The sequence below is a fragment of the Echinops telfairi genome, unplaced genomic scaffold (genome assembly GCF_000313985.2).
Source record: "Echinops telfairi isolate 266 unplaced genomic scaffold, ASM31398v2 ScPeMD7_7424;HRSCAF=8462, whole genome shotgun sequence".
NCBI classification, from domain to species: Eukaryota; Metazoa; Chordata; class Mammalia; order Afrosoricida; family Tenrecidae; genus Echinops; species Echinops telfairi.
In genome coordinates, this window is record NW_022111324.1 from 71,461,126 (window position 1) to 71,475,387 (window position 14,262).

The 14,262-nt window shown below is 47.3% G+C and overlaps 1 protein-coding gene across 1 annotated transcript in view; it reads right to left on the reverse strand.

Moving 5' to 3' along the window:
• Positions 1 to 284: 284 nt before the first annotated feature.
• Positions 285 to 14,262, reverse strand: part of HHIPL2 (HHIP like 2) — a 35,701-nt gene continuing 21,723 nt past the window's right edge. The window contains exons 6-9 of the mRNA XM_004700155.1: positions 9,550 to 9,695; positions 4,719 to 4,800; positions 1,822 to 1,904; positions 285 to 604 (exon numbers count right to left, since the gene is read on the reverse strand). Of these exons, the coding sequence (XP_004700212.1) occupies positions 285 to 604; positions 1,822 to 1,904; positions 4,719 to 4,800; positions 9,550 to 9,695 (631 nt within the window). The remainder of the gene's footprint in view (positions 605 to 1,821; positions 1,905 to 4,718; positions 4,801 to 9,549; positions 9,696 to 14,262) is intronic.

A 14,262-nucleotide genomic window follows, 5' to 3' on the forward strand; every position in this document is an offset into this window, starting at 1 on the left:
TTCCTAATAACAGTGCAGCAACCAGATGATGTAAAGACTGGATATCAGTTTGGGAAACGGTTCATTTATTGTTTGATGAGTGAGCATTTTTAAAAGAAAATAGAGACATCAAGTGGGACTCCTGGAAGACTTACAGAATAACAGATAAGACAGCCCAGGGGTACCAGCCCTGGACTTAGATTTGGACTCAGGGCAGACGCGCCCATTCTGACCGCGCGCTCCCGTTCATTCTCACGCCCTTCTGAGTTCTCACAGGCTCCCTGCTGCTCTCCCGACTGGGGCGGCTAGTTCTCCTGGACCCCGACCCCTTGCAGAACAGACAAAGGGGTTCTCCTGCCAGGTCGTCTTTTTGCTGCTGCCGCCATCCTGCCACTGTGGCGTTTCCGACTCTTCTTCCTCTCCTTCTGGGGGCCAGGGCACCAGGCGCTGCCTTTCTTCTTGGTGCCAGGCCCGCGCAGCGTCTTCTTGCCGCTTGAGGGAGAAGCTGGATTCTTGGAGGAGCCTTTCCGAGACAAGGCGCGGTCAGGGCCGCAAGCTGACGTTGTGTTGGATACTTTTCTAGCCGCTTTCTCTGCTTGCTCCTTTAGCAAGTCCAAGGCCGTCTCTGGGAAATAAGACTTCAGTCAGTGAGAAATCTAAGCCCTGAAATTCCTATCAGAGTAATACCGCTCAGGACACCCATGCTGCATAAGGTTCTTTACGGTGGGTTCTTTTTAAATTAGTTCTTTTCATGCCTTTCACTGAGGTCTATATGGTCTTAAAAACAAACAAACAAGCAAAAAAAAGCCACGCCATCGAGTTGATGCCGACTCATAGTGTCTCTATAAGACAGAGTAGAAACTCACGACCCCTTTGAGTTTCTGAGATGGTAACTCTTTAGGGGAGTAGAAAGTCCCATCATATTCTGGGGAAGGCTGGTGGTCACAAACTGCTGACCTTGGGATTAGCATCCCAGGGCATAACCACTATACCATATACTTAAAAAATAAATTAAAATTAGTGATATCCAATAATAAGTGACTCTGGAATAGGCCCCTTCAGAAAGCATCCTTCCTCCATTAGCATCCCCCAACTCCCCACCCTCCCTCTAAGGCAAACGCATCACTCTTGGGACTCTCCCATACCCCTAGACACTCTCCTCCCATGGCCGTACCACTGGGCTGACTGCATGTCCTTATTCGCCTATATTCCTCACCTCATCATTTGACCCTGAATCCCCGCCATGTTCCCAGAGCCTACCACCCACCCACTCACCGCCATCATGCGGTTCCAACTCATGGCAGTCTGGATAGGAGTAGAAAGCCTCATCTTTCTCCCATGGAGCTGCTGGTGGGTACAAACTACTGACCTCGGGGTTAGCAGCCCAACACATAACCACGACAACGCCAGGGCTCTTTGTTTCTCCTACCACAGGTTGTTGATGATAGGTACTGTAGAGTCGGTTCTGACTCACCTTGTGGGCAACAGAATGAAATGCTGGCCCACACCATCCCCACAATTGTTGTCTTGTCTGAGCCCATTGTTGCAGCCACAGTGTCAATCCTCCTGCCACACAGTCAATATTGGATGGATGGATGGATGGATGGATGGATGGATGGATGGATGTGGGACAGGTAGCAGTAGAAGCAGGAGTTACTCCCGCTCACCCAGCATATGGGGAGGAATTGTACAGACTGAGCCACAAGGGCAGTGCTCACCCAAGGGATAACCACCAGGGAGAAACACACCGTTCACCCTGGCAGGACCGTGGACCCTGCGGAGAGCACCATGCTGGCACCTCCACGCCCAGACCTGCGCCCGAAGCCCCGGAGGCCGACTCACTGGCAAGTGGCCTGAAGCGGATCCGCTTACTCTTGGTTTTCACCGGCACCGGCTTGTACTTACACTTGCCTGGGGCTGCTCGCCTAAAAACACAGACAGACAGACAGACAAGGTAAGAACATAAGACTCCGGAGATGTGGCTTGGGAATCAATGTCGCCAGAACGCACAGGAAAGCGAGAACTGGGCTCAGCCCTCAGCTATCCCTGGGAGGGTAGATGGTCTCAGAGGGAGATGATCAAGGGAGTGGCCCACACTGGGCTCAAGTCCTGATCATCATGGGCAAGGGAAGCCTCTGTTTTCCCATGTGTCAATGAGAAATTGTATCCCCCTGTCAGGGAGATGGAGAGGGTGAGGGGACTGGTGTACCCCAAACATTGATAAAGCAAGAGATCTCGATATGTATATGTGCTATATACAGAACATTGCCCAGGACATAACAAGTGCTTCATCAGTAATGCAGATGAAAATGAAGTTTCTGTTGCTGCTGCTGCTGGGGGAAGGGGGTGGGTGGGAGGTGGTGGTATCCGTTAAGGAAAACTCCTTCAGGATGTCTTGGCACCACCCCTTACATAACCAGCATAAACAGCACAGGAAACTTTAACCTGCGGTGTCCTTCAAGGCACCTTGGAAATAAAAGGGACTTTGGAGGCAGGGAGCACTGCTGGCCAGCATGACCCAAGAAGAGATGGAACTTCCCAGCCAAGCCATTGTTCCACTCCAACTCCATCTCCCACTGCCATCACCCACATCCAGGCTAATAGTAATAATAACTTCAGTTATTTAATAAACACAAATATGAAACTAGGGTACTGTTTTAAATACTTTATAACGATGAAATCATTATCTCGTAAGACTGTGAATTTGATCCCATTAACAGATGGGGAAACTGATGCACACAAACACCAAGACACAGGCCCTCGGCGACTTAGTGGCAAAGCCAGGATTCAAACTCAGACTCCACAACCCATGCGCTCAATCGTTACCTTCAGCTGCCTCTCATGAAACAAGGGCAGGAGGGAGGGATGGAAGAGGACAGACCACACACCTGTAATGAACTGCTGGCCTCTCAGAATGCTGGGATCAGGTCATGTAGTGGGATATTATACCAAATCAGAGCAGAACCTGGACCCACTGCTGGAGAAATGAAGCATGTCTGCCTCATTCAAAGGAATGAGGCTGCGCGGAGTGGGCGGGGCTGTCATGGCTTCCATGCACAATGAAAACCATTCCTGGAGTTCCAATCCTGAGTCTCCTTCTTGGTTGGACTTTGGCAAGTCATTTAATGTGTCTAGTCTTCAACTTCCTTATCCGTAAACTGAGGGGTCAACCCTCCTTCTTGGGGTTTTGCCAGCCTTCAGTGAGATGCGACCTTCAGAGCATTTAGCTCTGGGTCTGGTACACAGTAGCTACTCAATAGTTATCGATCTGAGGAAATAAGGGGAGGCGCTATGATTGCTTTAATGAGTGGCCTCTTGGGAGGCGTTATGGTTGCTTTGATGAGTGGCCACTTGTGTCTGCTCAGGTAATAGAGGGGCATTACCCACCCCACCCCCCAGACAAACAGGAAACTGTCAAAGGAAATAAAAATGGATTCACCCAGGAAACTAGTCAAGGAAAGAAACGGGAGAATCCCTGGGCTGGGTATTTCCAGCCCCACGAAGCATGCTATGACACCAGGGGTCCACCCCATCCCCTGCACCCAGGGACTGTACCAGGAGCAGACCCAGGGTGGGAGATAGACAGTCCGATTCCAAACTCACCCCTTGGCCATCTATGCACCCAGCTCCTCGTAGAGTGCCCCCGAGCACTGCTTCTGGGAGCCTCCGTCTGAAGCCAAGCCTTGGTCAAGGGCTGAGCCTCTTCCAGGAACACCTGAGAACACTGTGCACTGAGACCGTGCTGTCCACCGGAAACCGAGCTACGCCTGTTCCCTGAAACCTAATCAGTAGCTGCACCTACTTGCCTCGTGTCTCTTCAACACCAGCCGTGAGCAGCACAGCCCACCCGGGGAAGATTTCCTCTGTGGCCCATCTGCAAGCTGGTTCACAGGGAGACTTTCTTATTGGGGCAAGAATCCTGGAATCTTTTTCCCCCCAGCTGATTCCAAGTGCTTAAGTGGAGAGCAAATGTTTTGAGAATGCTGAGGGCAACAAATGTACAAATGTGCTTTACACAATTGATGTATGTATGAATTGTGATGAGAGTTGCATAATCCCACAATAAAACGACTTTTAAAAAATCCTGGAATCAATCCAGTGCAGTGTCCAAAGTCCTTGGCGTTATACACTCAATCACCCTGCTAGCAGCAGGGATGCTGACCACAGACTCAACCAGCCAAGAGTGAAAAGCTGTACTACACCTTTTGCCTGATTGCATGGAGGTTGCCAGCCTCTGTGAGAGGTGGAGAAAGAAGCAGTAGACAACAGACAGTCCACCAGGTGAACAAATACTTCCGGAGCATTCCAGAAAGGGCAGGTAGAGATGCTGAGATAACCCACCCATTTGCCAAAGACTTTAAGATCTGCACTGAGCCCAGAAGATAGGACAGCAAGACTTCCCCAGGCAGACAGAAGTGTAGACTACTTGTTGAGTGATCCCAGAGAGAAGTTTCCAGAAGCAGACAAACCAGGAACCACAAACCTAGACTAGTCATCCTGGAAAGACTCCAGATCCTCATTTCTAACTGCAAAGAGATCCTATCCCAAATATGCCCTAAATTTTATGGACACATGGTTCTATCTACATTTGCCCCCAATGCTTTTCATTGGCAGCATAGATTAGCTTCACTGATAAATGTTGGTCATTCTTGGGAACAGAGGACTATGTGTGTCACATGCCACAGAGATAAGGATTGATTAGGTGCCATCAGCAAAGAAAAAAAGAGGCCAATTCTCACCTTGAGGGGTCGACAAATTTGTAAATAGATCCATGTGGTGCGTAGGCACTTGGGTAAGAGGTGGCCAGGAAGTAGAGCTCCCCTGAGAAAACAGAGCAGATGAACAGGGCATCAGGCAGGGTGGAGCCACACAGCTGGATTCACAGCAGGACACGGCCATAGTGCCCGGAGAGCCGTAAGGTTCGAACCCCAGCATCATGGTGGTCCACAGGCCTTCACGGGACTGGGCACTCCTTGAAGGGCAAGATCATCTCTGAACTCAGCACAGCCCTCCCTGGCCCCCTCACCAAAAAAGCCAAGCCAGTTGCCAGAGAGTCAACACCAACAGACAGACCGCCAGGTCTTCCTTCTTGGAGCCTTTGGGTAGGTTCAAACCCCCAACCTTTGCTTAGTAATCCAGCACTTAACCATCCGCACCTCCCAGAGCACCATTCAGTGACGTTGATGGAGCCAAATGGCTCCTCCTTTATCACCTCTTTGCCCTCAGCAGCTTGGCCTTGGTTTCCTCCCATGTCCTTTCCCAGCTCTTTTCCACACGTGGAAACATGGAAGTGGATGGTAGACAGTGGACGGTAATTTACTTTCCACTCTGTGCCTCCCCTTTTTTCAGGCCTTGACTTTTCCTTCAACATCACGTTTTCCTCCTTCAATCCTTGGGTTCCTTATTTCCTTAAGAGCCTCCCTTCTTCTTCCTCTCTTCTCCAGCTTCTCTGATGCCCACAAAAACCACGGCTACCCACTAATCACATTCATCCTTCCTTTCGTTTAGAAAGAGCCCCCGTGTCCTCCCATTCCCACCAGTGCGACCACCAAAGGACGGTGCTCCTTTCACATAGCAACAATCCCATGACACGTTGCCAAGGAGTGTTCTAGTGCCATCTGTGGAGGATGGTTTAGTGTTTGTATCATGTTAGGAAAAGGCTGATTCAACTCTCTACTCATCGGTCTTCTTGGGCAGCCTCTTCTTATGCGTCACCTGAAGGCTTTGAGTCATTTGTCGAATGGAGATGACAGTTCCTCACAGGAGCAGTCCCTGGATGGAGCCAACGATTCACATGCTTGAATGAGGCACCGAGGAAGAAAGACCTGGTGATCGACTTCTGAAAAGTCAGCCGTTGAAAACCCTGTGGAGCACAGCTCTACCCTGACCCGCAAGGGTCACCATGAGTTGGCGTCATCTTGACCTCAAATGGTTTTAATGCCTCACATGGTTGTTCTGGATTAAATTAGAAAACAGTCTATCATTGTTAGTAACTATGACTGTCTTAGAACTCTGGTGGTGGAATGGTTGTGCTTTGGGCTGCTGACTGCACGTTCAAAACTACCAGCTGCTCGCAGGAGAAAGGTGGAGCCTACTACTCACAGGGCCAGCTTGACCCTGTCCTATGGGGTGGTCTATGACTCAGCATTGACTCAGTGACAGTGAATTGTTCGGGGTTTTTGCTCGGTGTATTACTGTCTTCTGACTCTAATCCTTAAAGGTCAATGCCACATCATACATACCTCTGTAAATCTGGTGTAATGTTTGCACAATTACACCACATATACTGGTCTCGATGCTGTGTGCTTTACACAACTCTCTAAGTTCATGGGAAAAACACCTGTTCCATTAAAAGTCTGCACAGCATCACCTTTGTGCAGAGAGGGCTTCTTCCTCAAACTAATGGATGACAGTGACCCATGTTGCTCTTTGTAGAGCCCCAAAGGCAGGATTAAAAACTACCCCAGAACTATGGCTTTGTGTAGTAACAAAGTATATCTATAATCGTCCCCTAATATCCACTGCCATGGAGATGATTTCAACCTGTAGTGACCGTATATAGAGTTTCTGAGGCTGAATATAGATGTGGGAGCAGATAGCCTCATTTTTCTGCCATGAAGCAGCTGGTGGGTTTGAACAGCCAACCCTGTGATTAGCATCCTAACACCTAACCCACAGAGTCATCAGGAATCCTTTTTCCCCTAATGAAGGGTCTGAATCGATAGGACATACCCTACTGTAAAGTCTATTTGCTCCCTCTGATTAGAAACCCCAGGCAAAGTCAGAGGTGATTCTCTTATTGGGGTCTGCTGAGGGGCCAGAGGAATGCAGGGTGACCTGTACTGGAGACCCTCCAAATCTAGTGTAAAAGGAGAATTGGCAACCCTAACACACTGTATATCCCCCAAACTGGAATCACATGCTGGTGTGAATCACATGCTTTAAGCATGCTATTGATTTTTCTTTGTTTTTCGGTTTGGGTTTGGTTTTTTAGGGGCAACTATAAGGTTTGAGACGATTTTCAACTATGGTATCCAGTTGACGAGGAACTCAGTTTCACAGTACTTAGGTGCACAGCAACTAAACCCAAGGTCGGCAAACGTGAACAGGCCGGGTGTTCCACAGGAGAAACTCAGTCCATCTGCTTCCCTAAGGAGAACTGCTTTGAAACCCTGCGGGGCTGCTGTATTCGGCCCTAGAGGGTTGCTATGAGTTGGAATTGACTGGGCAACAATAGGTATTCCAACTGACATTGTTTACATAGATATTTTAGAACGTCCCCTGCCTCCCCACCCCCCAAGAAACAGCAACCCTATAATATACCACAGAAAGCAAAGTTCATGCAATATGACGTTACTGAAAGCACTTTTCCTTTGACCAGTCTTCTTCGGAATGAGCGTCAGTCACCGACACTCAGAAATCCAAACCACGGAAAGCCAGTGATGGGCCTGTGGGCGACCTGCTCAGAAGTCGCGCAGTGACTTCAACGTATACCTCTGCGACTCTGGTGTCTGAACTGTGGCAAAGCTCTGTGAGTCAATCCGATCAAGAAAAGCCACTGACCAGGGCTGGTGCCTGAGAAGGAAAGAGTGCAGTGGTCCTCTGATAAAAAAAACAACCACCTCTCTACTCATGGGGAAGATGAAGACAAGATCAGGGAAATCAGAGCTGGCGTACGCAACAAACACAAACTCGAGCAACCTGAGGAGACTATGAATGGCCTCAGTGGCTTCGGGGCACAGTCTGCTTGTGAAGACCTTGGCAAGTCCGCACCACAAAACCTAGCCAAGGACACCTTGTTTAGTTTGCCAGGCGTGCTGACTGGTATTCAAAAATAGCTTGTTTGCTCCTGAGAGCAGCTGACAGCCAACCCTCACCCACCACAGGGCCAGGCTTTCTGTAGCCACCTGCACAGGAGCCAGCCCCATAGCATGGCGCCCATGGACCAGGCTGCCTCTGGGGCTCCATCCCCCTGGGTGGGGGGTGCCCGAGTGGCCTTAACTTGCCGGGGTCCTAGCAGGGGAGCATCCTGTGGCTCTCCTGTCATTCCCTTTGCCCTGGCCAGCCTGTGGCTTCCCTCCTTTTCCACGTGCGGACTTCCAATTTGGAACTTACCTGGACTTTCCCCCGTTAAAAATGCTTGGATTTCCCCAAATATCCTCCGATCCTTCACAAGGCTTGTCTCAGTGATCCATACATAAGCTATGTGAACAGGAGGAAGGGGCCAGAGGCTGACTGGATCTCTGTAAATCCCACTCAAGCCAAGGCCTGTTCACGCACCCTCTGGCTCCGAGTTCTGTCTTGTTTTTCACTGCCACTGGTGTGATTCCTACTCAGAGCAGCCCTACCGGACAGAGCCCCACAGCCTCGGTGCGTTTCAAGACAGCAAATCTGGACGGGAGTCGAAAGCCTCATCCTTCTCCTCCAGAGCACTTCACGGGTTTGAACTTCTGACCCTGAGATCAGCAACCCAATTCACAACCAACTATGCCACCAGGGCTCCTCCAGGGCTCAGAGTGGGGGGAAAAACATTTATTATTATATATACTTATGCTTAAAGTCAGGTCTGAAACTGAATCACGTCTATGACTCCATTTGCCGCGGGACAATAGACAGGCCTATCACCCGAGGGAAGGGTGCACGCCTTCGAATAAGCAACCAGTTGAGGTTGAAAGGGGAGCGTTTGCCCAGGAACCAAGTTCAGAATGGCCAGGAAAGGAGCAGGAAAGGACCCCTGGAAGAATGTGGGATTCATGCTGGCACATTGAGGGCATTTCAATCAATGACATGGACCAAAACATGTGTGAATTATTAGATGTGACACTAACAATCTCCTCTGTACCTTCACCCAATTCACAATGAAGGGGGCCTGGTTTGGTTTGGTTTTAATGGTGGAAAAGGTGGCTTTACAAAGGCTAAATCTCTTTTTCTTTTTCTCTACCTATCTCTCTGTCTCTCGTGTGTGCACAGGAATGTATGCCTTGCTTTGCTGGTGCTCTGAGCATGTCCCTAATCTAGCAACTGGGTGGCCTCCTAGCGGTCGCTCACGAACAGCGGCTACTCAGTAACTCTTCAGAGTCAGAGGAGTCCTGCCCAACGAGTGAGCTGACCCTTCCTTCTCTCAGCAAGACAAGGAGCCGCCGCCCAGCTAGTCCAAGCCACTATCGGCCCTGACCATGTTCCCATATCTGCAAATTTGAGTAAAATCAGATTGAACCTCCTTCGCAATCAAATGGTCGAGAAAACTGAAGTGGAGACCGTGACCTGCCCCTCACAGTGAAGAGGGCAGTTTGACCAAGACAGGGTGTGGGGGGAGGGGGAGATAGCCTGTGTCCTCATGGGTGAAATGACCACAATCAATTACATCGTGGGCACATCGGGATTGTTAAGTAAGGAGAATAAAGTAAAGTGCTTAGAACAGTGTCTGGCACGTTATAAAAGAGGGCTGAATGGGAGGGATAATAACAGAAGTGGTAGTCGCTATTTAATTTTTTTTTCTTTTGAATGTTCAGACAGTGCCTGTGATTCTCTTCAGTCCCTTAAGCAGGAGTTCCATGGCCTGCTGGTTACCTGCTTCATCTTCGGCAAAGGAGATGATGAACTTGCTGTAGGTGCTCAGCAGCCCCGGGAAAGCGCACGCCTCGGGGTTGCCCACACAAATGTCCTGTTTCTTCCACTTCTTGGTTTGCCTGTCTTCCTGCAAAGCCATCAGCCGCCTGCAAGAAAAACAAAAACACATGCTTTAGAAATCCAGATTTTCCAGTCTGTAGAATACTGTTCTTCCTAGAATCAGGGCACCCTGGAAAGTTAGGGTTGGGTCTCCCATAAGAGGGTGATAACTACTCTCCTCCAAGAGGCAGAAAACGACTTTAGAAACACTTAGTTGGGAGGGAGAAGCTCATTATAAGAGGACTCATTTTATTTTGATTACTGATGTGACCTTTGGCTAGCTGCTCAATGTCCTCCTCTGTGAAATATGAAACTATAAGAGAGCTCATCCTAGGGGAGAGTTGCAGAGTTAAATAAGATCATGTACATTAAAATCTCACCAGCATGCCTGCCACATCGTAAAGGTTCAAAACAAGGAGCTAGTATGATTAATGTAGACATAGAGAGTAACAGATACATGCTTCAAGGCCCTCACTCATCTGTATGAACGGAAAGTAGGTTTTTAGGAGGAAAAACTGAAAAAAGTTCAGTACACAAAAGGGGCTCATCAGATTCACCTGAAAAAGTTATGAAACCAGAAATGGCCCAAACTAGGTGATTCTGATATATACGCCGCCAAATAAGGCTGCCTATCAAGCAGTCGTACATGTATGGTGAAGTGGTGGAATGACGATGAAAATAGAACAAACAAGGGCTTAAGAGACACTGGGCATCCAGGCCGTGAAGCATTGTGGTCCTTAAGAGACAGGAAACAGAGTCACACAGTTGTCTCTATTTGCTGCGCTGAGAGCATGTCCCGCACAGGGAAGGGAAGTGCTGACAAAATCCACCTGAGTCCTTAAATGGAAACCGGCAGAGCTGAGAGTGTCTGGTGACGTCGATGCCGATAGTTTGCAAGCTGCGATGGTGGAGAGAAGGAGGCCACACACAGAATGAACTCTTCAAGTATCTGTCGTAGACTCTACAGTGGATACAGTGAAGAAACTACCCACAGGGAAAGAAGTATTGGGGTTTATCTTAGAGGTGTTATGTCATTGGGGGTCACCCTCTTGAAGTTGTGTTATACATTTTTCTGTTTTTCAGTATATGAAACCCAGGATTGATGAACCTATAGGGACAGCAAATATAATAAGGGTTTCGGGGGAGGACAGAGGGTGGGATAAAAGGGAGACAATGTCAAGGAGTCCAGGAAGGAAAAGAATGTTTGGAACTGGATTTGTGGTAGCAATTGTACAATACTGCTCATTATGACTGAACTATGGAATGCTTTGATATAAGAATTAACTCCCAATTAATATTTTTTTTTAAATAACTAAAGAAAAAATGTAAATTAAATTGTTATTCCAGTGACAATACCTTTCAAAAAAAATGAAGGCAAAATAAAGTCTGCTTCAGACAGGCAAAAGCTGAAAAATATCATCAACTTCAGAGTCATTCGAAAAGAGATGTCAAAGAAGGTCCTTCCGGCAAAAGAAACCCTTATATTTGAAAGGAAGATGCAGCTAGACAGAGGGACCAAGCCCACTGGTCTGGTACCTCTCTTAGTTTCTTCCTGCGATGGCAGCAAATTACCACAACTTAGTGTTTTGACACGACAAACATTTATTCTCTCATGATGCTGGAGACCAGAATTCTGAAAAACATTCTACTGAGCCAAAATCAAGATACTGGTATGGACACCGGGCTAAGGGCTGTCCCCAAGCCTGAGCTCACACTCTATCTACCAAGGACAGGTGGTGCTGTAGTAGGCTGCAGAGGCTGACCAGCCTCGGGAAACCCACGAAGTATGAAAGTGGACAAGCAGCAAAGCTCTACAATATGAAGTAGGAGGGGGAAATCCATGGATTCACAATAAACCCAGGATGCAAACTCAATAGAAACTCTCCAGGCTTTCAGGAAAGCTGCTGACTAGGCTACATCTGGATTTCTCATGGCAGGGTACTGAGGGAGCAAAACGTGCAGTGGTCTCTGGTGTGGATGCTCCTGTTATGCCATCAGACAAAGGTGTGGACCGTTTCTTGAATGGACTCGCTGACGAGGTAAAGCAGGCACATTGGAATAGCTCTTTGTCATCAATCATGACAAACTTATCGATGTGAGCAGTAAGTACCTTGGCATTGGGAAGTGCACACAAGGCATGGCTATTCTTGGACCAGAGAATTCAAAAATTGCTAAGGATCCATCAAGATAACTAAACCTGTGAGCTAAATTTAATTTGGACCCTTAAATTGAAGGTCAGGAGTGTCATTAATCTTGGGGAAAATCTTATTACATACATTCTTAAGACTTTGCCAGAGATGCACATCAATGCATGGGAAGAATTGGAGGAAATTATGCTAAGTGAAGTAAACCAAGCATAAAAGGACAAGTACAACCTGAGTCTGCTGAGGAGAAGGAGAGTGGGAACAGACTTGTGCGCCAAGACATGAATACAACATACTGGCATGAAGCAGGGAACTAATAGAGAGGTCTGCTGGGCTGACTCCAATCCCAACTACATGGACCACACCACACACACACACACACACCACCCCGCCCCCACCCTACCGAAGAATGCACTTCAGAGAACAGCACTACAGTACAGCTCGGGGAGAGGGTCACACATGATCAGAGCACACAGGAGCAAACCAAGAGGGGAGGAGAGAGAATGGAACACATCCTGGCCCTCCTAGCCCCGAAGACAATATTCCTGCTCAGAGCAGCCAATGCACAGAGAGGACCATAAAGCCGGCCCTACCATGAGACACAGACACAACGTCCCTCACTGACCCATAGTTCTGCGGGGGACAACACTGGAGACACAGTGCGGGAATTGTGCCCAATCTGACCCCACCACACTGGGGGGAAACACTAAGGGCGTGTGACAGAGCAGCAAGGTGAGTAAAGCAATGAAGTCCCTGGGGAATACCAAAAATAGACTTTGGGGCCAGGGTGTAGCACTCCATCAGATTCAACTGGAAAACACTCCTAAAGGTCAAGAAACAGACTTAGAACTATTTAGAAGCTTTTCTTTTTATGTCTTTGGTTTTTTGTTGATGTTGTTTGTTTTGGTTTTGTCTTGTTTTTGTGTCAAGTGATCTAAAACGGATGGCAAGGAGGGCGTAGGATGCCTGGTGGGGCTTGATAAAGGGCAATGTAGCCGAGAGGAATTACTGAAACATGAATGAAGGCTGAACATGCTATTGAGACAAAAGGTAAGTAATAGGAAATAGAGGAAAGAATTAGGAGGCAAAGGACATGTATAGAGGTCTAAATACAGACATGTACATACGAAAATATATTTATATATAACAATAGGAAAATAGATCTATATACATATATTTATATGTTAAGTATTAAGGTAGCAGCCAGATATTGGGCCTCTTCTCAAGTACTCCCTCAATGCAAGAACACTGTGTTCTAATAACCTGGCATTCCATGATGCTCACCTTCCCTGACACGATAGCTGAAGATAAAATGGGTCCATAAGCAAATGTGGTGAAGAAAGCTGATGGTGCCTGGCTATCAAAAGATATAGCGTCTGGGGTTTTAAAGGTTTGACAATAAACAAGCAGCCATCTAGCTGAGAAGCAACAAAGCCCACATGGAAGAAGCACACCAGCCTGTGTGATTATGAAGTGTCAAAGAGATCAGGTATCAGGCATCAAAGACTCATAACAAAAAATCATATCAATGTAAATGAGGAGGAGTGTGGAGTGGAGACCGAAAGCCCATCTGTAGACAATTGGACATCCCCCTATAGAAGAGTCACAGGAACAGATGAGCCAGTCAGGGTGCAGTATAGCACCGATGAAACATACAACTTTCCTCTAGTTCTTTAATGCTTCCTCCACGCCCCCACCCCCCACTATTATGACCTCAATTCTGTCTTACAAATCCAGCTACACCAGAGCATGTACATGAGTACAGATAAGAGCTCCCAACATAGGGAATCCAGGACAGATAAACCCCTCAGGACCAATGCTGAGAGTAGAAATACCAGGAGAAGAGGAAGGTGGGGGAGAGAAAGGGGGAACCAATCAGAATGATCTACATATAACCCCTTCCCAGGGAGATGGACAACAGAAAAGTGGGTGAAGGGAGACAGCAGTCAGTGTAAGACATGAAAAAATAATAATTTATAAATTATCAAGGGTTCAAGAGGGAGGGAGGAAGAGGGTGGGGGGGAATGAGGAGCTGATACCAAGGGCTCAAGTAGAAAGAAAATGTTTTGAAAATTATGATGGCAACATATGTACAAATGTGCTTGACACAATGGATGGATATATGGATTGTGATAAGAGCTGTAAGAGCCCCCAATAAAATGATTTTTAAAAAGACTTTGCCAGATATATTGCCTGGCAAATCAAACCAAAACTCTTTCAATTTAAAGGAGGATTAAATACTGTGGCCACAAAAAAGTGATATAATTGAAATTATCATGAATTGAATGCCAAAGATACACAGATTAAAATTTTAAGTGTCTAATGATATAAGTTCTCATTTTACTTTATTAACCCTCGAATATGATATTTTGAAAGTTTTTAAAATAAAAGATAGTTCTGGTCTTAAAAAAAATAAAGGAAGCTTCCAAAAAGAAAAAACTAATTGCCCACTTGAGAGGTGGGCAAAGGA